The sequence below is a fragment of the Vipera ursinii genome, assembly GCF_947247035.1.
Source record: "Vipera ursinii genome assembly, chromosome: 7".
NCBI classification, from domain to species: domain Eukaryota; kingdom Metazoa; phylum Chordata; class Lepidosauria; order Squamata; family Viperidae; genus Vipera; species Vipera ursinii.
The window spans coordinates 17,051,151-17,076,522 of NC_139521.1; the positions used below are offsets into that span (position 1 = coordinate 17,051,151).

A 25,372-nucleotide genomic window follows, 5' to 3' on the forward strand; every position below is an offset into this window, starting at 1 on the left:
AAAACAAAAACATTTTCCTATGGAAAGGATACTTTATAATTAATTCCAAAATCTTATTTCAAATTTATCTGAAATCTTAGTCCATTTGTAACTTTCTAAAATCAAAATCACTATTTTGCTTTTTATCCCATTTTTTTAACTTGTTAAGCTTGCAGTTAAAACTTCTTTCATTAAAGATTGAAGAAAACTCAGTCAAATTTGTCAATCCAAAGGTTCCTAACAGCTAAAAAACAGTTTAAAAGCAATTTCTGGAAGTGACTAGAAAAGCATGCAAATTTAATATCTTTTCAAAGGTGACGACCATGGTTTGAGCTATGACTATTTTCCTTGACTCCCAGAGAACTCCACTCGAGACTGCGATCTTGCGGTTTTCTCAACAGAACCAGCTGTCTGGAACACTGTGAACTCAAGTCCTCTCCTTCTCCGGAGAAGAATTATCAAAGACCCAGTCTACCTGCCAGCTCTTATTCCACTGCAGTTATCAGCTCTGCTTTTCATTTTCAATCCATCATTTGTTTCCTGAAAGTTTTAGGAACGGATCTGTGGAGATTCTCAGTCATCCAGTTCATAGTTATCTCAAAGGTGCTTTTTTCCTTCAAAAAGAAACTGGACTGGACTGGGTTTTTTCCTTGAGGAAGAAGAAAAAAATGTTTCGTTTCTCATCCAAGAAGGTTCATCATCCCCCCACCATCAAAACTGACAAAGCTTCTTGGGCGAGAAGCTAAATGTTTTCTTCTTTGTCTCCTCAAGGAAAAAAAAAACAGTCCAGTTGCCTTTTGAAGAAAAAAAGACACCTTTGAGATTTCAGGAAAGTGGCATATAAATCTAACCAGCATTGTGATAACTTGAAAAGTTACAATTACTCAGCTGCAACTTACTATTATTAAACATGCTACTGAAGAATTGCTAATCAACTATTTAGGCAAAAATGCTACTGGCCTCTATTCTATACAACTGTGTACCATTTATTTCTGGGACCAGAATGGCCTAACTAAGGGCTTAGAGCATGCATCTTGGGAAATTCTGGAAGCTGAAGTCCACACATCCTAAAGTTGCCAAATGTGAAAAACAATGGCTTAAAATATATACAGTAAAAAAAATGTTGACAGTGATCCCTTGACACTGAAGCATTTATCATAGTATAAATGCATAATGGAGACACTTATTATAACCAACCAACATATATTTAAGGAACAGCAGCTTTAAATTTTACTTTAAAAATTCTATCCAATAAAAATAGGAGCATCTGATAGACTCTAAAAAGGCTAAACAGAACTGGACCTCACTAATACCTGGACGGGAAACCATTACAAAATCCCAGGAATATTGGTAAGTAAATACTCAAAGGTGGCAATGGCAAACGACTTCTGTATTGCCACAAAGTAAATTGCATGGAAATATCCATGAAGTTATGAGGGTTGAAGTTAACAAGGCAGATTTGCTTCTTCAAAAACTATTCTATCCTGATATATTATAAAGCTATGGATATTCTGCTATAGGCAAAGGCAGTGGCATGCTGATATTTAATAATCAATTCTGGTAATTCCATTGCTACTGTACCATTTGTTGCCAAAAGTATATATTGCATGCTAGATATTGTGGCTCAGCTTTGCTTTTAATGCCTAAAACTTTTAACAATCAGCTCTCATAAGCCAATACTGGATAAAGGATTATGTTTCTGAACTGCAGATATATGTTGTGTGTGTTTCAGGAACAGAAATGACATCACCATCCCATAAATCACCATCCACCAATGATCTTTTGCCTCTTTCAGAAAGTAATGTTGCATACAAGATCATTTCTAGCATAAGTTAGCCTGAAGGATTTGAAGAAAAAGAGAAGGGGGAGGTCAACAAATAAAAGTAGGAATTCTCTATTTATTATCAACTTATTACAGAAATCAAGTTTGAAATATTTTCATCCTCAGTACCTGCACTGTAAATGTTTAGTTTCAAGTGAAGGAGATTCAATCTTCACTAAAATCTACACAAATATACAGTTAGTCCTCGACTTACAACAGTTCATTTAGCAGTGACTGTTCGAAGTTATAACAGCATTGGGAAAAAAAATGACATGACCATTTTTCACATTTACGAGTGTTACAGCATCCCCAGGGTCATGTGATCAAAATTCATGGCAACTGACATGTATTTATGACAATGGCAGCATCCCGGGGTCATCTGATCACCTTTTATGACCTTCTGACAAGCAAAGTCAATGGGGAGTCCTGATTCACTTTACAACTATGTTACTAATTTAACAACTGCCGTGATTGACTTAACAACTGTGGCAAGAAAAGCCATATAATGGAGCAAAATTCATTTAACAACTGTTTCGCTTAGCAACAGAAATTTTGGACTCAATTGGTCATAAGTCGAGAACTATCTATAGATTAGTGCAAGGACAAGAGTAAAAAAAAAAAGAACAGGTCTGAGTTGTGAAATAGATTAATCTTAAGAACAGATGCATATCTTGTCCATGCCAACAAAATTTGATGTAACAATAACTCACCTAAATTCATCCAGTGCATCCATAATACAGCTAATGTAAACTTGCACTTTTTGGTTTGTTTCTGTTATTTTTCTACATGTGATCATAGCCTTAGGGGGGAAAAATAAGAATGGGTTAAAAATAAATGCAAAGATGGTTCTTTCTGGATGTCTATTGAGACATCAAACCCGAGATACAGGTTTTTACACTTTCTTCTTTCTGGTATTTGCCTACAAAGAAAAGAATTCTAGAGCAGGTGCGTGCAACCTAAACCTTTAAAAAAAAATCTAGAGCTCTTTTGAAGCAGAAAGTATCCAAAAACTACAGAAGTAGGCTAGCCCCCCAAATGAAAAAAAAACCCGAAAAACTAGAAAATTTCAGCCCCACCCAAAAGTATGATACAGCCTCAACTAGTCTGCATTGTTCCCTTAACCATCTCAGTACAGCCCTTAGAACAAGGGTAGGCAACCTTAGCTCTTTTATGACTCGTGGACTTCAACTCCCAGAATTCTGGTAGTTGAAGTCCACTAGTCATAAAAGAGCCAAGGTTGCCTACCTCTGCCTTAAAACTTTCCCCTCCCGTAAAAAAGGAAAGGAAAAAGAAAAAAAAGTCAAGTAAAACATTTGCCACCTAAAAATGGACAGTCAGGTAGATGCATCGAAAATTCTGCTCAGGAAGCACTACCACAAGTCATGCACTCAAATAAAAAGGCTTTAAATAAACCTAAGTGGAGGGGAACACAATAGGACTTATTTAAAAATGAGGAGGAATGCTGGGTGCAATTTAAACCTCCTTCAGATTTATCACCGATATATCGTACGAAAGCACAGGAAAGGGGTATGTCACCAGCCCAGCCCCGGCCAGGCATGATTCACTGTCCTATTTTTTAATGGCTATAAGTACAATGCACCCATCTAGAACAAATGTTTTGTAAAGCTATAAATTTCTAATCTAGAAATTTGCTTGCATAGGAAACATATTGAGGGATATGCACGTACTGTTAATTCTACATGCAAACCCTTCTGTCAGTTATTTGGACTCTATTCACAGCATTCAGGAAAAATAGATACTGAAATTCTTAGATAGATAATAGTTTTTGGTAATTCAGCATGTATAGGAAAGAGCCTTGGTGGAGCAGTGGGCTAATGCCTCCTTAAGTAACACCAGCTGCCTGCAATTATTGCAGGTTCGCATCCCACCAGGCTCAAGGTTGACTCAGCCTTCCATCCTTCCGAGGTAGGTAAAATGAGGACCCAGATTGTTGGGGGCAATAAGCTGACTTTGTAATAATGCCGCTTGGGGGTGTGTGTGAAAGCCCTAATAAGCAGGCATATACATAGAATGAAGGCTATTGCTAAGCACATTGGTTTGTGCTTAAATTGTAAGCCGCCCTAAGTCTTCGGAGAAGGGCGGGATATAAATGGGATTAAAATTAAAATTTAAATTAAATTAAATTAAACTTCTGAAGAATTGAGTTACAAACTTTCTAGAGATAACCTAATACGTTATCTCTCATTCTTACTCACTTAGGGGTTGTAGGCACAGAAACTAAATTTGTTCACTGCTTTACCATTTCAATTGCCCTTTTCAGCTTGCCCATATGGGATTCCAATAAGGGGAAATGAGAGAAGAAGAAATCCTGGAAATTTCTCTGGGCCTCTTCTTTCTCAGGAAGGGTGAAAATGATGCTGATGGCAATTTTCTTCCTTCGAATCAGTGCAGGATTGAGGCCACAGCTTTCATCTGCCATGCTGAACGTTTCTTCAACTGACCTATTGGAGAAGAAAGTTGCACTCTACGTTCAGTTGTTAGCAAATGCCTGAAGTGTTTTAATTGATGCATAGTAAGGCGTCACACTCAGGAATTCCATTCAGTCAAACAGAACTGGGTCTTGATAAGCCATTATTTGTCTTAGACATGATTCATTCAATAAAGACTAATCAATAAAGAAAAACCATAAAGGCTAGGGTTCCACATATATTAAGGCAAAACTAAACCAATCACAGTGTGAGCTTAGAGAAGCATGAACCTAGCTGGAACTATCTCAGCCCTGTGAACATTTCAGTCAATTTCAACATTTCAGTTTATCTCATTTTCTTTTCAATATGTATTTCCTCTTCTTAAAAAGCAGTGAAGAAATGGCAATCTGATCCCCATTGCTTGTCTAATAAATGGTCAAAAAGGGAAATAATAATAATGGGGCACCTAGGATTGAAAGGACCGTGATGCCACCTGCACTTATTCTGTAAATAAACGATCTTTCTTAAGATAGGAACACAATTTAGATGTTTAGACCAAATTCAGAAACAGAGATTTTTTCCCTTTCATTTTTTTTAGAAGTCTTACCTGTTAGCTCATACACTCTATTAGTTATTATCCTAAGATTACAAGAAAGCATTTTATAGCAAAAATCATGTTAATTGATTTTATTATCATCGCCCTGATGTCTGTACTGAATGTAGATCAAAATCATTTTAATACTTTTGCAATATATATGATTGAATATATAATTATAAATACCAATAGAAATCAATGAGACTACACATATTGAAATGACTGATATTTAAAAATACTGTGTAATCACAATTTGCTTAAGATCCTAATACTAAAACATTACTGTATTTTATATATTTTATAGAGTGCTATGTCTACCAAATTCCTCTCAACCAGTTATTCAGTATTTTGTGTGTTTGAGAGTCTTACTAAAATAATCAATCCCACAGATTACTACCCTTTTCCTCTCTTTCATTAGGGATGAATGACACGACAATAAACTTGAAAATAATATCAAGAGACTATGAGCAGCTCTGCAAGAAAGTTAAGTATTAGCAGCACAGGTGGTGTTTTCATCTGTACTTCCAACAAAAGGTAATAAAGGATTTTAGAAACAAACCACTGGCTTAAGGGATGCTGCCACCAAAGAATTTTCGATTCCTAGACCATGTTTTGCATTACCTACATAAAGGATTTCTAGCAAGAGATGAATTGCGCCTCACCAGAACTGGAAAGAATGCATTTGGAAAACTACTGGCTCAGCTTATCCAAAGGGCTTTAAACTAAATCTGAAGGAGGAGGGTAACTAATGTTTGGGATCTTTAGCACCTAATCCCAAACATAAACCCCCCCCCCCCGAGACCCCAATCAAACAAGGAAGTAGTGAGTGATGAGAAGGAAGAAAAACTCAGATATAAAACGGGAGATGTAGGAAGCATACCCAGGGTCAGCCATAAAGGACTCAGATACCTATACACAAATGCTCAAAGTTTGAGGAACAAATAGGGTGGACTTGAAGTACTGGTACATGAGGGCAGGTATAGTGTAGATGCCATTATCGAAACCTGATGGGATGATACGACTGGAATGTACTGCTGGAAGGATATAAACTGTTCAAAAGAAACAGACCTAACAAATGAAGAGGGGGATTTGCATTATACGTAAAAGACCACTATACAACTACAGAAATGCATAAAACCAAAGATGAAAGCCTTTTTGAATGCATATGAATTAATGTAAGAGGAAAAAGAATGACATTGCCATAGGTGTATGTTATAGGCCACCCAAACAAGCAGAGGAAATAGATGAACTTTTTGCTAATCAGTTAACAAATGTATGTAGGAAACCTACCACGGTAGGTCAGCTACCCTGACATCAATTGGGAGATAAACTCTGCATCAAATGGGAGATCAAACATATTCCTTATGATCCTAGCTGACAATGTTGTTATCCAAAAGGTAGAAGAGGAACTAGAGGGTCAGCTATATTGGATTTAATTCTTACTAAAGAGAAGAAATGATAGGAGTTGAAGTTGCAGGAATTTTGGAGGAGAGTAACCATGTCACACTGGACTTCAATATAATGCAGACATAACAATAATCAAACTAGTGTTTCAGACTTTTAAAAAGCTGATTTCAACAAAGTTACAGAGAGTTTGGGAAGGATTCAATATATATGAAAATCTTAAAGGGAGAACAACTGAAGAAGCTTGGGAAACTCTGAAAAATATTATTATAAAAGTGCAATCCAGCACAATTCTTCTGAAAAAGAAAAATAGGAAATCCAAGAAGAAACCAGGATGGTTGCACGAAGAACTCTCTGATAAACTGAAAGACAAAAAGTATAAGTATAAAAAATGGAAAGAGGGACACATTGCTAAGGCAGAATACTAGCATAGAGCATATAGTCCGAATTTGCAAAGATGAAGTCAGGAAAGCTAAGGCTCAGACTGAAATGACTTACAATAAATGTCAAAAATAATAAAAAGTTTCTTTCAACATGTAAAAAAAAACAAAAAAGTCAAGGAAACAATCAGTCCACTAATGGGAGAAGATGGCAAGGAAGTGACAAGAATCAGGGAGAAAGCACTGCTGCTTAATTCGTTCTTTGCATCTGTCTTCACACAAAAAGCAAAAATAGCCCAACCTACCAAAAATAGAACCGTAAAATAGAGACTAGGAATACAAATTAAAATAGGCAAGAAAATAGTAAGAGAACACCTGTCTGCTTTAGACAAGTTCAAATCACCAGGATCAGATGGATTACATCCCAGAGTTCTAAAGGAGCTGGCAGACATGATCTCAGAACACTGAACCCTATCTTTCAACATCATGCAGCACAGAGGAACTACCAGAGGACTGGAAGAGAACTGATGTAGTTTCCATCCTAAAAAAAAGAAGCAAAAAAGGACAGATCCAGGAAACTACAGGCCAATCAGCCTGACATCAATACCTGGGAAGATCCTAGAAAGCGAAGTTATAACCAGAAGCTAATATGGGTTTGTCAAAAATAGATTATGCCAAATAAATCTTATTTCATTCTTTGACAAAATGACATCGTTTGTGGATCAGCGAAATACTGTGGACATAGTATATTGGATTTCGTAAAGCATTTGAAAAAAGTAGACCACAACCTTAAAAAATTTGGGATAGACAGCAACATCACTAAATGGATTTGTTAACCAGTTGAAAAATCACACTCAATGGTACTACATTTACATGGAAGGAAGTAAGCAGTGGGGTACCACAAGGCTCCGTCTTAGGCCCAGTTCTCTTCAATATCTTCATAAATGACGTAGATGAGGGAATAGGAGGGGAACTCATGAAATTTGTAGAAAACACTAAACTGGCAGGAATAGCCAATACCCCCAAAGATAAGCTCAAGTTCCAGAAGGATCTCAACAGACCTGACCATAGGCCCTATCTAACAAAATGAAATTCAATTGAGAGAAAAGTAAGGTTTTACATTTAGACAAAATAAAAACCCCAAATATAAAGAATAGGTGAAACCTGCCTCAATAGTAGTAACTGTGAGAGAGATCTTGGAGTTTTAATGGACAATCCCTTAAATATGAGCCAGTAGTGTGCCTTAGTAAGACCATATCCAGTTTTGATCACCACAATATAAAAAGCAGTGGCTTTTAAGAAGAGAGTGGACAGCCACTTGTCTGGAATGGTATACGGTCTTCTATTTGAGCAGGGGGCTGGACTAGAAGACCTCCAAGGTCCCTTCCAACTCTGTTATTCTGTTATGTTAACCAGCAGTTCCTGATGGGATGATAAAAACAGAGATAAGACTTTTAAGCTTTGAACAAGGGATTTGAAATAAATTGATCTAAAATGAACACAATTCTGGCTGAACAAGTAAAATGACTACAGAGAATATTGGCAGTATCATCCCATTTTAATTATGTTATTTTGTGTTGAGTTCAGACTTTTTCCCACTAACTCATAGAAGATTCCAAGATAGTGTTTGCATCTCAATACATGATTCAACTAATGACAGGCTAACATATTTCAAATGAGGGTTGAGTCTACCAGGAATATAATAGCAGAGCCTTCATAGCAATTGGGTGTTAATAATTACACATGAAGTATATGAAACACATTTCACTATTAGTGGTATTTCTTCCCATTAGATTGTTCATAGAGTTATAGGGTTGGAAAATAGATCTTTAGAGGTCTTGTAATCTAATTACCTGCTAGAATCTCATTGCATCCCAGACAAATGACTGTTCAACCTTTTCTTAAAAACCTTCAGTGATGGAGCATCCATGGTTCCAGGATGGAGACTGTAGCTCTTAGGACTAGGAAAGTCTTCCTTATTCTAAGTCTGAATCATCTTCTACAAAGCTCCACCCAAGTTGATGGTTTGTTAACCTCTTATGTATTTCATTCCTTATTTACCTTGAAACCTGGCTAATTTCCGTTGTGTTAGTTAAGCATTACTAATTACCGTAGTTCAAGGCAGAACAATTTACTAGGTCACCTAAAGTTCTGTTAATTAAAAGGTTCTCAACATATTTATTTGTAGCATCTTGTGCTCAAAGGTTCAGTAACCCTAAATCTGGATAGTGAGGAAAATTGCTGAACGACAAAAAAGTACTGATTCTATCTTGTTTAAAATGAAGCTCTTCCATTACAAAGTAGTGCAATTCCTTAAAAACAGAAAGGCAGCTTTACACTACTGAACTATGGTCCTTTGCCATAAACAAGATGAGCATAAAATTTTCATCTTTTCCTCTGCCCCGCCCTTCTTCCAGGGTGGATTGCTCTTTAGAGTAAATTTGCATATTTTAGCCAATATATGTGAACTTTCATGTAAACTCATTTAATTAGAGACATGAACAGGAAAATTAAAAGTATGGTAACTATTGTGCTGGTTTAGAGTAGTCCATAGCTTTGAATGCCCAAGACCGTGAGACCTATTTATTTTTTTAGACTGCAAATATAAACTACGTACATCTGTATTACAAGAAGAATGTTTACGTTAACCCACCTTCTAACTGTAGGTGTAATACCATTTTCAAAGCTTGTGGTTTGACTTCGAAGCCAGCGGCGCTGGTAACTTGAAGAGGAGCTGGGAGATGGTAATGGAGTCATCAAGAGACTACTCAGGGATGCTGTCAACAAAGCAAAAATGTCAGTAATTTTATCAGAATGCAATTTCTTCTGAACTTGAAGGTGGCCGAGCCATGCTTCTATTATAGACAGACAATAAATTTTTATTTTACGGACTGAACATAAGAAAGAACTGAATACTTATCTATACATGCAGTTCTCTATGTAGATCCTGTGAATTTATGCGCATAAATTAGGCAACATGGATTAAACAATTAGGAAATATAGCAATAGTTTCTGAAAAAAAATGAAGGTCTATTAAAGAAAATAGCCAATATTATTTCCTGTTTTAAATGAAAACTAGGGATTGACTTGGGAAGGGAGGAAATATTTTTGCTGAAGGAGATATCTCTTGACATAGCACTGAAGCTATCCTAGAATCTAGCAACAGATAGGTGTAGCTTAGACCAAAATTCAAGGCAGTAACTTTGGAAAACATCAAAAAGAATCCAGAGGTTATAGAAGACCACGTACCTTGAAAATAATAGAGTAGGACCTGAACTATTAGTTTGGGGAGCATATCAAGGACAACAATGCTGCTCTGAAAACAGCAATGGAGATAGGGCAGAAAACCCTTTCCATTTCAAATACATACACCTGATGTATTTGTTGAACTGAAACCACAAGTAGTTCTGAAATGAAATACAACATCTACTGACTTCAATTGCAGTCTGTTGAGTAAAACCTATGAACCCTATCCAGTCTTATTGCTAAAGAAAATATCCTCACAAAAGGATATTAATCTTAGCTTCTTGAAAAACCAGTAGTACAGAACCATATGTGGTGATGCAAGTTAATGGAGAAATTGTAACTTTAGGTACTGAATTAGCTGCATGACAAACTATCTTCAATTTTTACTTGAAAATATGTTGTTTCTATCTGAAAGATGTGGATTATTTCTCTCTTGTCCTCTGGTAAATGAAAGAGAGAAGCCTTCTCCTAGAAAGACTGAGACTACGCCATTCAAGCTTCAAAATTTGCAATCTGGAAGAAGTGAGCTCCTGAAGAATGAAGTTCATATCCAAGTGTCTAATCTGCAACTCTATGTACTGATTCAGAGTACTGTTGATGATGAGAACCAGATTGTGATGTTTCAGTTATGATAGTGTTCAAGGCATAGTGTTGACATAACAGAGATATTCCTCTTCTTTTACTCTATGTCTCTCAATGCAATAAGAAGTTAATAGCACCCAGCCTTTTCTTTGTGGGTAGAGAGGATTTTGATCAGTATTTCAAAAAAAAGCAAATACCGTTAAGTCTCATAACAGTCCTGGAATATAATCTCAAATTTAGAATTAAAGAGCTACAACGGCTTTAAAGACAGCTGTCTTTAGAGCTTGTTGCCAGAGTGGTTTGCAAACAGGAAGAATGGCTAGAGTAAGTCTGCTTCATAAATGGGTAAATGGCACATTCAGAAATTAAAATTTGTTCCTACAAAGTAGGCATTTGCAAATGGGAATCTTTAAGATCCAGAGTGAAGGACCAATTCCTGCAACAAGCGGAAAAAACAGAACTCCTTGCAGAAATCTTAATAACAACAGAAATGATTATAAAAGGAAAAGGAATAGTAGCCACAAGAGATCTAATATTAAAAAGAAAGAAAAAGATGGAAATAAGAGAATCATGACCATGTTGTAATTCTGGGAACTACAGTAAATGAGTAACAATTAAATGTATATGCATTGCAGCAAGAAGGGAACGTTACTATAAATAACAATGTAAAGCCTCATTTTGTCTTTGTTGTTGTTGTTGTTAGTTGCGAAGTCGTGTCTGACCCATCGCGACCCTATGGACAATGTTCCTCCAGGCTTTCCTGTCCTCTACTATTTATATGCTTGTAGCACTAAGAACCTGAAGGTGGCATAATGATGACATTTACATTTATCTCAAAATCAATAAACTGTAAATAGTAGAAAATCAAGACTGGCAAGTCTCCAACAATGAGTTTGGAAAATATCTAACAGTGGACATCGCACACACACAAAAAGATCAAGATACTTTTTGATCTATACCAAGGGTAGGCAACCTTGGCTCTTTTATGACTCGTGGACTTCAACTCCCAGAATTCCTGAGCCAAGGTTGCCTACCCCTGATCTATACTAACAATAAAGTGACAAGCAAGTAATTCCTGTTTCTAAACATACTATCAGTATTCAAAGGAAGAATGTATGAATTTCATCTCAAAATTAAATCTGAATCTACTGAGTGATATTTCATTACAGTGTTTTGATTACATTTCTGAAAGGAACAAAGGATAACCACCTGATCGAGCAATGCCACTGTCTCTGTCTTCATTTTGACCTCTACTCGGCATGTCAACAGGAGTGCTGTGTGCTGAATTAAAAATATCAAAGTTAAAGCATATATCCAAGTTATCTTTTCAAAAGATAAATCCTACTAGCAGTCGGATTCAAAAGTACTATTTTTAAAGCTCCAGAACATAGACAGGACTGGTCTGTTAAGTAGCAAATAATATACTGAAACTAATTTACAACAGTAGGAAGTATCATTTGAAATATCACATTTATTATCTTCACAGGGTTAAAGTGAGAAGTTCTTTGTGCTTGGTTGTTTTCTTGCAGATGTTTCATTACCCAACTAGGTAACATAATCAGTGCTAATGGGCATGGGAGTAGCTCCTTGTTTATGTTTACCTACACTGGCAGGGCAAGCTATTGTATATAGAAAATTAGTCTATAGGTTTGTAAGTCTTGATACTTAGAAAGCATCAAAGGCTCCAGAGAATTACTAATTTCAATGCTTATGTTGCCTCAAAGTTCTGTGAACGGGGCGTTCGCTACCAGTGAATTTCAAATTTCAAAATTGCTTTGACAGTGTAATCCATGAAGACTGCAAATACATATTTTCATGGAATGATCCTTAAGCATGGGAACCTGGCTGCTAGTCATGGTAGCAATATATTGCCTTCAGAATAGACAAGACAGTGCAACTGAACTTATGCTATCCACACGGTCTACACTTTGATATTTGTGGTTAGCCACTGGAGGAGTCGTCTTTGGTTTGATCCAGCACAACTAAAAGATGTATCTCCCTCATCATCAACCACATTTTAGAAAAACAAATGCCGACCACTTTCAGGATTTACAAAGTTTCTAAAAGCTCATAGTTAGAATCAATTACTTTGTTCAATTTATCAATTTATCTGCATGGAATACTGTTTAGAAGGAATATGTCACTTTGCACTGTTCTACAAATGCTTTAATGTGGTGTTTTTAATAAATTCTCTAGAAATTCTCATATTTTTACAAAAGTTGCAAGGTTGAAAAATATAATTAAAATTGAAAACAAATTCTTAAGGCATTATAGCACTTAACAGAATTAAGATATTTATTGAAGCAAAGCCTTTCATGTATGGGTTCACATATAACCTTTTCTTTATAAGCTACAAAAATGTACATGTTTAGGGAAAATTATTTAAATTAGATGCAACATTTTAGATACTATAGAATGTTAGCACATTTGCACTCAGCAATTACCTATTTTCAAAAAGCTTCTGGTTCAATAATCAATGCTAGGAGAGCAGCAAGTTGCAACACTCTACATGAAAGAAATATTTAAATAAATATAAATTGATATTAGAGAGATTACTAGATTTAGAGAGCATATAAAATTTGTGATCCTTCTAAGATTAAGTCACACACTTTTATAATTTGTCCACTTCCAAAATATTATTCCTTTATTAAGTTCATTACAGCTCATTGGGTGACTTTTTTAGTTGAAGCAAGGAAGTGGGAATCACAGAAGAAGTGTGGAAAATAAATACGCTGGCATTTATTGTATGTGCAAGAAAGAATAACTTCAAAAAAATAACCTGGAAAAACAATTCTCAAAACTAGAAAAACACAATTTTTAGCATCACATAAGTGCTATTTAAGGGACACGGTGGCTCAGTGGGTTAGGACGCTGAGCCTGTCGATCAGAAGGTCGGCAGTTTGGCGGGTGAGTGAGCGCCTGTTACTCGTCCCAGCTTCTGCCAACCTAGCAGTTCGAAAGCACGTAAAAATGCAAGTAGAAAAATAGGGACCACTACGGTGGGAAGGTAACAGCGTTCCGTGCGCCTTTGGCGTCTAGTCATGCTGGCCACATGACCATGGAGACGTCCTCGGACAAGCACTGGCTCTTCGGCTTTGAAACGGAGATGAGCACCGGCCCCTAGAGTTGGAAACGACTAGCACGCATGTGCGGGGGAACCTTTACCTTTTTAAGTGCTATTTCACTGAAAAATACTGTTGGTGAAGGGATTCAATTAATGTAGCCCAATATTTTAAGATATCTATCATTAGAGGCATCTTTTGCAATTTCATTCAATAATAAAAATAAGGACCAATTGTGTCATTCTACTTATAGAGAGTAGTTATTAATCCCATGGGAACAGATATTACAGCATCTCAAAGTGTAAATAGGTGCATCATGCTGTACTCAACACTGCACACAAACCTGCAAAGAAAGCACTTGGATGAGCCAGAACGCCCCTCCTTCAGGTATACTATGAAGCAACATGTTGCTACATGGTGGTAACACACCTGAAGTGGGCAATATGAGAAATATACAGTTCAAGGATCAGAGAAGCCTGAAATGTGAAGAACCAACCAAAGGATACGATCTCTATGCAGTTACCCCTGCACATCTGCTAATTTTAATTTGATATATTTACCTAGAGTACTTCCATTCTGACACTGGCCCAAGCCATTTGAATGCAAATTCAGCCTTGATTGATCTTGACTGATGTATTCAAAACTACCTTGCAAGCTTGAAAAAGAAAAGGCCATTCAAGAAAGGTATTAAACTTTCAACAAAACTTAAATTGCTAAAGAGAATTTTTCACTACTAATCGTAATTATAAAAACTGATGATTTTGCAAGATTTCTACTTTATCACCTTAAGGTAATCTATAAATTTTCTCTTATATGAAAAATGGAAATAAAAATTAAGCAATTGCATCAATTATATGCAAAAGTCTCTTAATGGTAATCAAATTTAGTATTCTCACTTGTAAAACATTCTGTATTGTAAAACATGGGCTAAATCCTCTCTATTGTTGATCCACATGGAGTGGCATTGTTGCTTAATGGAAATTTAAAAAACTGCCTAGGCAAAGAATACAGTGATTGATTTTGGCTCTATCACAGCCATATAAATATGCCAAAGTTACATCTTTTTCCCCCTGCCTGTTTCTTGTGGATTCAGCTGACCTAATTCTATTTTTGTTTCTCTTATCTGAGGGAACTATAATGGAAAATAAATTCTCACACTGTTCATGTTGCATTAGAATATATTTCTCCAATAATATTAGAAAATGTTGTGATAAGCAGTATTCACTTAACAAATGTTTTGCCTAGCTAGAGAAATTTGGGGCTCAATTGTGGTCATATGTCGAGGATACCTGTATAGTATACTTGGACATGTTTTGCAACTTGGCAAGAGAATTTTTGCCTTTCCTGGAATTTTAAAGTTTCAATTAGTACATTTTAAAATTTATACTAACTCAATTGTCTAGTTTAACCCCTCTTTTCTTTTGTTCCTTCACTTAGCATTCTATTTTAATATCATTTTTTAGCCAAAGCTGTTTGTATGTACTTTGTTTAACTATTCTAATCTTGTAAATTCAGCTTCGTATACATATCTACATATCTATTTCCTTTGTGCTGGTTCAGACATGTCAAACACAAGGCCCGGGGGCCGGATCCGGCCCGCAAAGTGGTTGCATGTGGCCCGCGAAGCCATCCTGGAAACAGTGAGGGAACGGCCCCCACTGCCTTGGCCCTGGCCCAGAGACCCTTCTCCTGCCAGAGACCCTCAGATCTGTCCCACTCCTGCCCAGGCCCCCATAGGCACCCTTGATGCGAACGATGTAGAGCTGGCCACGCCCACCCAGTAGGCCATACGCACTCTAGCCACGCCCACCCAGTAGGCCATGCCCACCCAGGCCACGCCCACCCGGCCCCCTGAGAGCAACCGCAATGCTGATGCGGCCCTCAATGAAATTGAGTTTGACACCCCTGTGCTGGTTAATGAACACAGTAAAGTCTTGCGATTTTATTCTTTCACTGGGCAATCTATTCATCAATGTATAGCTGCTTTTAATTTACCACATTCCATAATGACATAGTGAATGATTAATGTATTTAATTTATTTGATTCTGTGGCCAACTATAATAATTAGAAAACATAAATAAATATACAAACCTATAAAAATATACAAACCTATAAAAACTATCAATAAAACTACACTAAAATAAAAATTAACCATAGTCAGCAGCAGACGTCATCACTAGATGAGATTCAATGCAACCACTATGGAAGCTCTCACTATTATCAGACCCCCAGGCACAATGGAAACCACGAGGTGGGGTCCTAAAGGCTAGGTGGATCAGGGCTAATGCAAGATCTAAACTTTTTTTTTTAGGTAGGAATTTTTTCAGTTGTACTTTTTTGGTATTAGAGTTATAGTATGGATGATTTCAATCATTATGAAATTCCTTTCCCTGAAGAAAATTAGAAAAAATATCTACTTAATTTCTCTATCCACAAATTTGGTGAAGAATTTGAAAGGCCATTTCTCCTGACCCCATTTTCTACATATAAGGGGAAATATGATAAGAAAGGAGTATTAAATATGTTCACCATCTTCAGTAATTTATAAAAATAATAAAGGTGGGATTAAAATAAATTAAAATAAAACATTGTGTTCCCTTCTGTAGATCTCCATATACCAATGTATATTCCAATTCCAATCAAGTCAGTTAATATGTCATTTTAATCCTGGGCTAAATTTAGAGATTTTATATTATTACAAGTGTTGTGGTTCTGGACAGAAGTTTTGTTCTTCCTGTATATTGTTGATCTTTATTCTTATAAATAAAATTACAGTATACTTTATTATGAACTAGTTTTAAATGTTACTTTTACAAATAATATAAACTGAACATCCAAGGATTTTTTTTCTTAACAGTTAAGAATCTGAAATGAAACAGAAAATAAAGGTCGCCTTACCTATTCATACTTCCAGAGAAGCTGCCTACTCTAGCAGAAAACACTTTACTCATCATAAGTTGTGGAGGAGAACTGAAAGGATAAACAATGCCTTGAGTCAGTAATTCCAAATACAATTCCAACTCTGATATAATAACACGGAACTGGAGACACCAGCTCACCGTATGTAGTGAATTTTCAGTGTTGAGCCTTTGTAACTCATTGCTACCGAACCAAACATCATCTCACCCAGCATGTTGACGTCAGAAGCAGGCCTGACATACTACAAATAAAGAAGACAAGGGGTATACATGTGTCATAAACTGTAATATTCTAATTCTACATTAACTCAGCTTTACTCTACAAGCACATATTATTGCATGCCAGAAGAAGCAAACGCAAAGCGGGATTTTCTGAAGACTCCTCGCATTCTGCTGGATAGTCACCACCACTATGAGCTTCATTTATTTAAGACTTTTCTTCATTCTGATGGAATACATGTATACTTCTTGCCACATAGGAAATTAAGACACATATTTATGCGAAAATACATTTAACCTTTTATACTGCAATCCCAAATATAACAATTCATACATATTCCGTCCCTGCACCCATGCAAATTATAAAGCTCTTTTTTGCTATTATGGTCTTGTGGCAATAGGTAGAAATTCAATGTAAAGATTAATTTTCAGTTCATGCAAATTGGACTTGTATATGGATTTCAGCTGACACATTCAGGCTACCTGATATCTAGGAATATCTTCCTTGCCAGGTTGTCTGCTGTCCACCGAAGGGCTATGGGGGTAAGCTGTGTTAATACCACTGTTTTTTTGGCAGCACCCACCATCGGTTTTTCCAGAGGCATCCTAAGGGATTGAATGAATAGTAAAGATAAATCAGGTGCCAAATTGTGATTGGAGGGGGGGGGAAAGAAGGATAATTAGAACATTTGAAATTTGAAAGAAACTTCTGCTTACGTATAATGGTTATGAGAGAATGACCTTAGGAAATGAGGAATGGGATACTGCTTAGGAAACAATTAGACAAGATAGAGGGGAGTCCCCAGTAGCTTAATGATCAGAGAAAGAAACTTATGAAAGTTTTTACCCTAATTGATCAGTTGGTTAAAAGTGGTAGCAGGATTTTTGACTAGCAAGATTCTGTTAATGTAGCCTTAAAAGTACAATTAGAATACCACGTTGCGTTTTCTGTCTTATTTACTTGGGAGGACTGACATTACCCTTATAAAAGACTGTCATACAAACCCTTGTCTATTCATTAGTCATGGTAGATATCACTTATAATAAAATGCCCACCTACAGAACAAGTGAAGTCACTTTCTTTTTTATTTTATTTATTTTATTTTTTTAACCTCCCAAGCCACCCCACCCCACCCCTAAGATCAAGTGAAGTCACCTTCTGCTAACCACTTCAGTCCCCCAGGAATCTTTTCAATGCCCAGCTTGCCTTTGTGTTTTCATGAGCAGGTGGGCCTGCTTTCAAACAAAGCACTGGAGTGCATATTTATTCTCTAAGAGTGCACCTGGGACCATGTTTGAACCAGAAGAACGTCTATAAGTAAAGATGCTACAAGTTGTTCTTTTGCAACATGCCACCTCCAAATGTGTTTTGTTTTTTTAATAAAATGATCTTTTAAAAAAATAGCAAGCAGAATAGAAAGCCTAGTAGATACCAAGGAGGTGTTCATTGACAGCCTAACATTGATAGGGATTTCAGAACATCAAATCCAACTTCTACAAGTACTAGTCACTTCAGCAGTATTTTGCCACTGAAAAATAATAAAAATGAGTTGCTTGCAATTTTTTCTTACCCAAAGTATATGAACTGGGCTGAATTTAATATTGGTCAAAGCAAGCACAGGTAGTCCTCGAGTTACAAATGTAATGGAGACTGCCCATTACATTCATAACTCAAGGATTTGTAGGAGTGAATCTCATACCTTGAACACAATCACTCCCAATCACTAATTTAATATGTGGGCGAATGCACGGCTCGTTAAGTGAACATGAGGTATTTCACAATGGGGAACGCCATGGGAGGCCTAGTGATGGAACAGACCACCTGCTTCAGACAACCCAAGGCTGTTCCTGACCCACTGAAATACCTATTTTTCTCTCCACTGGGGTCCCCACAATTGCTCTACCCCCCCCCCCATCCTGCCCTGCTTGGTCACTTACCTTGTGAAGATGTGTCCCTTCTCCACCCTGTTTCTTTGTCTGCTCCCACGAGAACAGAGGGAGAGCAGGACAAGTGCACCCTGCTTGGCTTCTCTGGTTCACCGAACTGCCGCTCACTTTTGGAGTGGCAGGCAGCTTCGATGAGTCTCCTCCAAAGGCTTCCAGGCTCAGTGCGGAAAAGCGTTTCCACACTGAAGGGAGGTTTGGGGCAACAAAATCACATTGCTTCAAACCTCCAAACACTTTTCATGCAGAGCCTGGAAAGTTCTGGATGCCCTAATCTTGCAGGAAGTCAGGCATCCATTCTCTGCAAAAGTGGATGGGTGCCTGAGCACAAGATCATGGCCCCCAGAAGCTTTCAGCCTCTGGCCAAAAAGTGTTTATTCTGGAAAATGCCTCTGGTGCCCAGAATGGACCTCCGAAGCCACATGGCTGCCATACCCAACCTCTGTTCTGGGCAGCAGAGACATGGAGGAGGCATCAGATGCCCAGAACAGACCTCCAGAGCCATGTGGCTGCTGCCAACCTCCATTCTGGGCAGCAGAGGCCTGGAGGCCTTCAACGCCTAGAACTGATAGCCAGAGCCATGCAGCTACTGCCCCCGACCTCCGTTCTAGGTGGCAGAGGCATGGAGACCTGAGTAGACCTCTGGAGCCACACGGCCGCTGCCCCCAATCTATTCTGTCCCAGTGTCCACAAATACTGCTCAGCCACTTACTCGTGAGGAAAAACCCCTTTGCGTGGAAAGAGGCAGGGCTTGATAAGATAAATCCCTTTTATTTTGACACAGCCTTTATGGAACAAAACTCCAACCAGTCCTTTAGCTGTTGAATTGAACAAGATCAGTCTCTATGAGTTCTCAGCTGGAATGCTCAAGGTTTAAGTCACTCAAACACACAGAAATCTGAAAAAAGCCATAGCATGAACGGTTGCCTTCGGCAACCAGCCCTTCCCATGCCTCTCCTCTTTATAGTCCAGCCAGGATGTGGCTTATTAGTCTTTTATTTTTCCTGAAGGGCCACCTCACCACCCTTCACTATTCTGCATGCCTTTCCCCCTGTGCATCCATGCATCTGGAACAGGCCCCAGTTGCTCCTCCTCTTTGCTCAGTTCAGGCCCCCAACCCAGCTGTCTCTCTGCCTGAGCTTGAGTAGATGGGCCTGGTGTCACATCTAGCTCTGAGTCTTCATGAGCTTTCCACAGACTCGGATGTGACCCAGGCAACCTCTCCCCCTCATCCGATTCATCTAACTTGGATGCCAGATCTGCTGCCAGGCGAGGACTCACAACACTATCCCTCACCTCAGGATCCTTCCCCTGGATCTGCTGGGCCGGATGTGGCCATGAAGGAAATTGTTTGTGGAACGCTGTCACCAAGGAAGGAGCATGCATGGTGGTTGTGTCCTCCAAAGTGAACTCCTCCGGTCCATAGCACTTCCACTCAATCAAATATTGGAATCGGCCTTTCATCCAATGGGACTCTCGAATAATGGCGACCTCATACGCGGGAGCGCTGTCTCTGTCCCACTGTTCTGGTGGCGGATGTTCTGATCAGAGAAGCAGGCACGTCGGTTGCTTTGGGACCAAGAGGGACCGGTGAAAGATCGGATGCACCCGTAACAAACGTGGCAATGTTAACCAATAAGCGACCAGATTAATGACGCCTTCAATAGGGAAAGGGCCTAGGTACTGGTGGTCCAGTTTCTTGGCAGGTTGGTCAGATGGAAGGTGCCTGGTTGACAGCCATACCCTATCTCCCATAGCTAATGCAGGCATATCTCACTGTGACTGATCGGTGACTTTCTTGTAATCCACCTTGGCCTTATCTAATTGCTGTCACACCAATTGATGGATAGCCTGTAACTTGGTCAGATATTCAGTAGCTGTGGGAACTGGCACGTCGAGCTGCGAGAGGGGAAACAACCAGGGATGATACCCCACATTGGCCAGGAACGGTGTCATACGTGTGGAGATGTGCTGTGAAGTCTTAAAAGCAAACTTGGCTACTGCAAGATAGTCTGCCCAATTGTCCTGTTGCTGATTTTTGAAACAGCACAAATATTGTTCTAGGTTTCCGATTACTTTCTCAGTCCTGCCATCTTTTTGCGGATGATGCGCCAACAACAGGCAGATTTGTACATCTAGGGCAGGCATGTCAAATTTGTGTTATCACATAACGTCGTGTGACGTATCATGACTTTTCCCACATTGCCGGCAATGGGGTGGGTGCAGTTTCAGCATGATGCATCCGGCCCATGGGCTGGCAGTTTGACATGCCTGGTCTAGGGCCTTCATCAGCTCTTTCCAGAAATAGGCCTTAAATTGAGCCCCTCTATCCAAAATGACCCTATCAGGGAGGCTGTGCAGCCGGAAAACATGCTGGATGAACATGCAAGTGGTGGCACAGGCTGACGGCAAACCACGGCAAGGAATGAAATGTGCCATCTTGTTCAGCATATCCACCAGCACAAACGTTGTGAAGCCAGAAGACAGGGGCAAGTCCATCAAGAGGTCCACGGACACTGCTCCCCAGTGTCTCTCGGGTGTCGGTAAGGGCTGAAGTGGACTTGATGTGGACCCTTTCGCTGATTTGGCCTGCCTACACCTACATAAGACATGATGTAGGCCTGGAGCTCGTATCATACTCGGGGCCACCAGAATGTATAGGAGACTAAGTTCAGTGTCTTGTAAAGGCCAAAATGCTCCGCTGCAAGATTATCATGACACTGATTGAGAATAAGTCCTCTGAGTGGCCCTCCTGGAACACAGAGCAAATCGCAATATTTCAGGAGTCCATCCATGACAGTCCACGGGGAGTCTAGCCCCAACTCCTCCCTTCATTGAGCCACCCACATGTGGTGCTGTTTTGCCTCCTGAATCAGCCTGTAAATCTAGTGGCTCCCAAACTGCAGAGAAAGACTGCAGAACCATCCTAGGCAGAAGCTTGTCTTCCATATGGGAGTATTCTGGTTTCTTTGAAAGAGCATTTGCTCTTTGGTTGCGACCGCTTGGTATGAATGTAATGCGGAAATTGAACCTCGCGAAGAAGATAAACCACCAAATCTGTTGTTGGTTCAATTTCCGGGTGGTCTGCTAACTTTCCAGATTCTTATGGTCTGTCCGGACTTCAATCTGATGATAAGCCCCTTCCAAATGATGTCTCCAGGTCTGAAACGCCACCTTAATGGCCAGTAGCTCCTTCTCCCAGATGGTGTAGTTGCAGAGGCCTGGAGGCCTCCGATGCCCAGAATGGACATCCGGAACCATGCAGCCACTGCCGCCGACCTCCATTCTGGGTGGCAGAGGCCTGGAGGACAATATCAGCCTCCAAGCGCTCACTGCCTCCTGTGCTGGCCAACCCCACCCCCTGGGTTTATTTTGGGGGTAGGGCTTATATTATGTGCACCCTAAAAAATCAGGCTAAAGCTTATTTTCTGGGTGGGTCTTATTTTCAGGGAAACACAGTAGAAGGCATTTTAAAGATTTGCATCTGAATAATATGATGTTGAAGAACGGAACTGAAATCTGGGCTATAAATGTTATTGTTCAAGAAAAAAAATAGAAGGAAAAGAGAACTATAAAACAATTCTGAGATTTCAAAAAGGTAAAGTTTGAAGGTATACGTGGTATAACTGGAGAATAGTTATATTGTTTTGGAGTGGCTGTGAAACTTCTTTAGCATAGTCATTTCCCCCCGACAACTGGAAGAATACTATTATTGTTCCCTAGTGTAAAAGTAATAATAAGACTGGATGCAAAAAACAGTAGGGGCATTTAATTTGTTAAATATCTTAGGGAAATTGGTACAATTCTAATTTAAAAGGTACAATTTGAGAATTAAGAATGAATAATATTTGGGAATTAATGCTATGCAGACTAGGCATTCCAAGTTTTGGATGGTCACTGAGATACATACGAATTTGCAAAAAAAAACCACCTACATTTGTAGATTTAGAGAAAGAATCCAATACTATAAAGAGGCTTGAAACATGAAATATTCTGCTTGAATATGAAGTTGGTTGCTTGCTGAATGTGAGAAGACAATATATGATGGAAGTAAAAGATGCATGATACTAAATGAAATGTTCCGTCAACAATTCACCATTGGAACAGGAAAAAGACTTGTGATGTCTTCTTGGTGTTAGGTATGTTAAAAGGGTTGTGAGTATGTTTGTCTTTTGCCTTGTCGGTGATGCCAAGTTTTTGACCAAGAACCTGAATGATTTATAGTGAATATTAGACAGCTTATATTTTGTTTTATTATGACTGAATATTAATACATTTATACTATTAATAAAGCAAAATCTCTAGGAACAGCAATAGCACTTAAGACTTATATACCGCTTCACAGTACTTTAGTCTCTCTAAGCATTTACAGAGTCAGCATATTGCTCCCAACAATCTGGGTCCTCATTTTACCAACCTCGGAAGGATGGAAGGCTGAGTCAGCCTTGAGCTGCTGAGACTCAAACTGCCAAACTGCTGGCTGTTGGCAATCAGCAGAATTAGACTGCAATACTGTATTCTCACTACTGCGCCACCAAGAACTATATATCACAAACTAAAGACAATGTGATTTAATTTAAAGTTTGCTGTCAGCTTTTTAAAACATACAAATACTTTAATTTATCTTTATTCTGTAACGTTTTTTCTAATTCTACATTATTTGTTCCAATTTCATATTTAAGTTTTACTGAGGGCAGGTTTCATTTCTCTGATAAATCTTGATAGATCAGATACAATAAAAGATTAATTAAAATTGCAAAATAATTTTTATCATATAAAAAAATTATAAAATCTTACCTGAAACTGTTTCTCATCAGTCTTTCGGACAGCTGTAGAATCAAACAAGACTTGTCTGCCCCGTCTTTCACAATCTTGATACACTATCAAGCGGATTTCATTTAGATCAAACCCAGAACAGGACCAGCTATGAGTTTTTAGAACAAAAAAAAAAATGAAGAGAATTATGCAAGATTCTTTTTCCCCTAGCAAATCCATCAGTCTGCAGTGAAGAGAGTTAATCTAAGGAATGTGAATTCAGAGATCTAGTTAACAGTAGAGAAGATAAAACACAACGATGCCATCAAATATTGCAAAGAAATTGCAAAAAATATCCAAGAGTTATATCTCAGACTCTACAAGCCTCAGTTAGCATGTTATATGTTTAAATTCATCACTATACAATTAGAAAACGACTGAACAAGTATGGCTTGTTTGAAGGGTTGTCAGGAGAAAGCATTTTCTCTCTAAAAAGAATGTGGTAGCATGCCTTAGGTTTGCAAAGTTGCATTTGAAATAATCACAAGACTTCTGGAACACTTTCCTTTGGACTGACGAGACCAAAGTGAAGATGTTTTCCCATAATGCACAGTGCCACATTTGGTGAAAACCAAACACAGCGTATCAGCACAAACATCTTATACCAACCGCCAAGTACAGTAATGGAAGGATAATGATTTGGGCTTCTTTTGAAGCCACAGGATCTGGGCACTTTGCAGTCATTGAGTCAACCATGAACTCCTCTGTATACAAAAATATTCTAAAGTCAAATGTGAGCCATTTGTTCAACAGCGAAAGATTGGCCAACATTGGTTCATGCAAGAGGTTCCCAACCACACCAGCAAATTTACCACAGAATGGCTGAAAAAGAAAAGAATCAAGGTGTTTAAATGGCCCAGTCAAAGTCCAGACCTCAACCTGACTGAAATGCTGTAGTAGGTCCTATGCATAAACAAATGCCCACAAACCTCAAAGAACTGAAGCAATATGGTAAAGAAGAGCGGGCCAAAATTTCTCCACAATGATATGAGGGACTGATAAAATCATATAAAAAGTTGATTACTTCGAGTTATTGCTGCTAAAGGCGGTTCTACAAGCTATTGAATCATAAGGTACACTTAGTTTTTCATACATGGTTTGTCCATTTTGGCCTTCTTTTTGTAAAATAAATGATAACATAGTGTAGTATGTCATGTGTTGCTATTCATCTGACATTGTATTTATGTACTTTTAAGAACTGCTAAGGACCAGATGGTTTTTACTATCGTATGTCCTGATATGTAAAACCAGGGTATGCTTTCTTTTTCACATGACTGTACCTATATCAGACAGAGAATGTGCTACAGCATCTTCAATTCTTCATTGCAACTAGTATTTTATTCTATTTTGTAAGTATTTCTATTCCACTAAATAATGGTCATACAAAGAATTTAAAATAGATATGCAATAATCATCTAGTTATTTTGAGTGAAAGTACACTGTCCTAGCTATTAGAATTTCTGAGAGTTGCTAGATGCATTGAACGCTAGAATCCTTAAACTAGTGATCAGGAATTATGTACAAAATAAAATACACTACAGTTAGTCTACTTATTTAGAGCTTTCAAAGTATCATTCAAAATATTTTATAATCATAGGATAATATATTTATTAGAACAATCTGTGAACAAAATGTGATTTACATTTTAATGCAGATTTAGCAAATCCACAACCTCTAAACCTGGAAAATTTAAAAACATATTGTTTGTTATTTCTGCTTCTGAATTTTTGTTCCTAAGCAAACAGTAAATATGTATGGATTTTCATGCAAACACAAACTGATGCAGAAATGGAATGGTATAAAGATTAAAAAACAGGCAATTCAACAGAATTTGCACAATAATTTAATATTTAAAAAATCCTTTTAGTACTGAAAAGAATCACAGATGATTGCCTAGAACAGGGGTCGGCAACCTCGGCTCTTTTATGACTCGTGGACTTCAACTCCCAGAATTCCTGAGCCAGCTATGCTGGCTC

The 25,372-nt window shown here is 38.2% G+C and overlaps 1 protein-coding gene across 1 annotated transcript in view; it reads right to left on the reverse strand.

Moving 5' to 3' along the window:
* Nucleotides 1–25,372, reverse strand: part of FNIP2 (folliculin interacting protein 2) — a 77,616-nt gene that overhangs the window by 25,327 nt on the left and 26,917 nt on the right. Inside the window, exons 2-10 of the mRNA XM_083367883.1 lie at nt 23,379–23,505; nt 17,121–17,243; nt 16,560–16,660; nt 16,399–16,470; nt 14,060–14,154; nt 11,647–11,718; nt 9,263–9,386; nt 4,062–4,263; nt 2,512–2,600 (exon numbers count right to left, since the gene is read on the reverse strand). Coding sequence (XP_083224009.1) covers nt 2,512–2,600; nt 4,062–4,263; nt 9,263–9,386; nt 11,647–11,718; nt 14,060–14,154; nt 16,399–16,470; nt 16,560–16,660; nt 17,121–17,243; nt 23,379–23,505 — 1,005 coding nt within the window. The remainder of the gene's footprint in view (nt 1–2,511; nt 2,601–4,061; nt 4,264–9,262; nt 9,387–11,646; nt 11,719–14,059; nt 14,155–16,398; nt 16,471–16,559; nt 16,661–17,120; nt 17,244–23,378; nt 23,506–25,372) is intronic.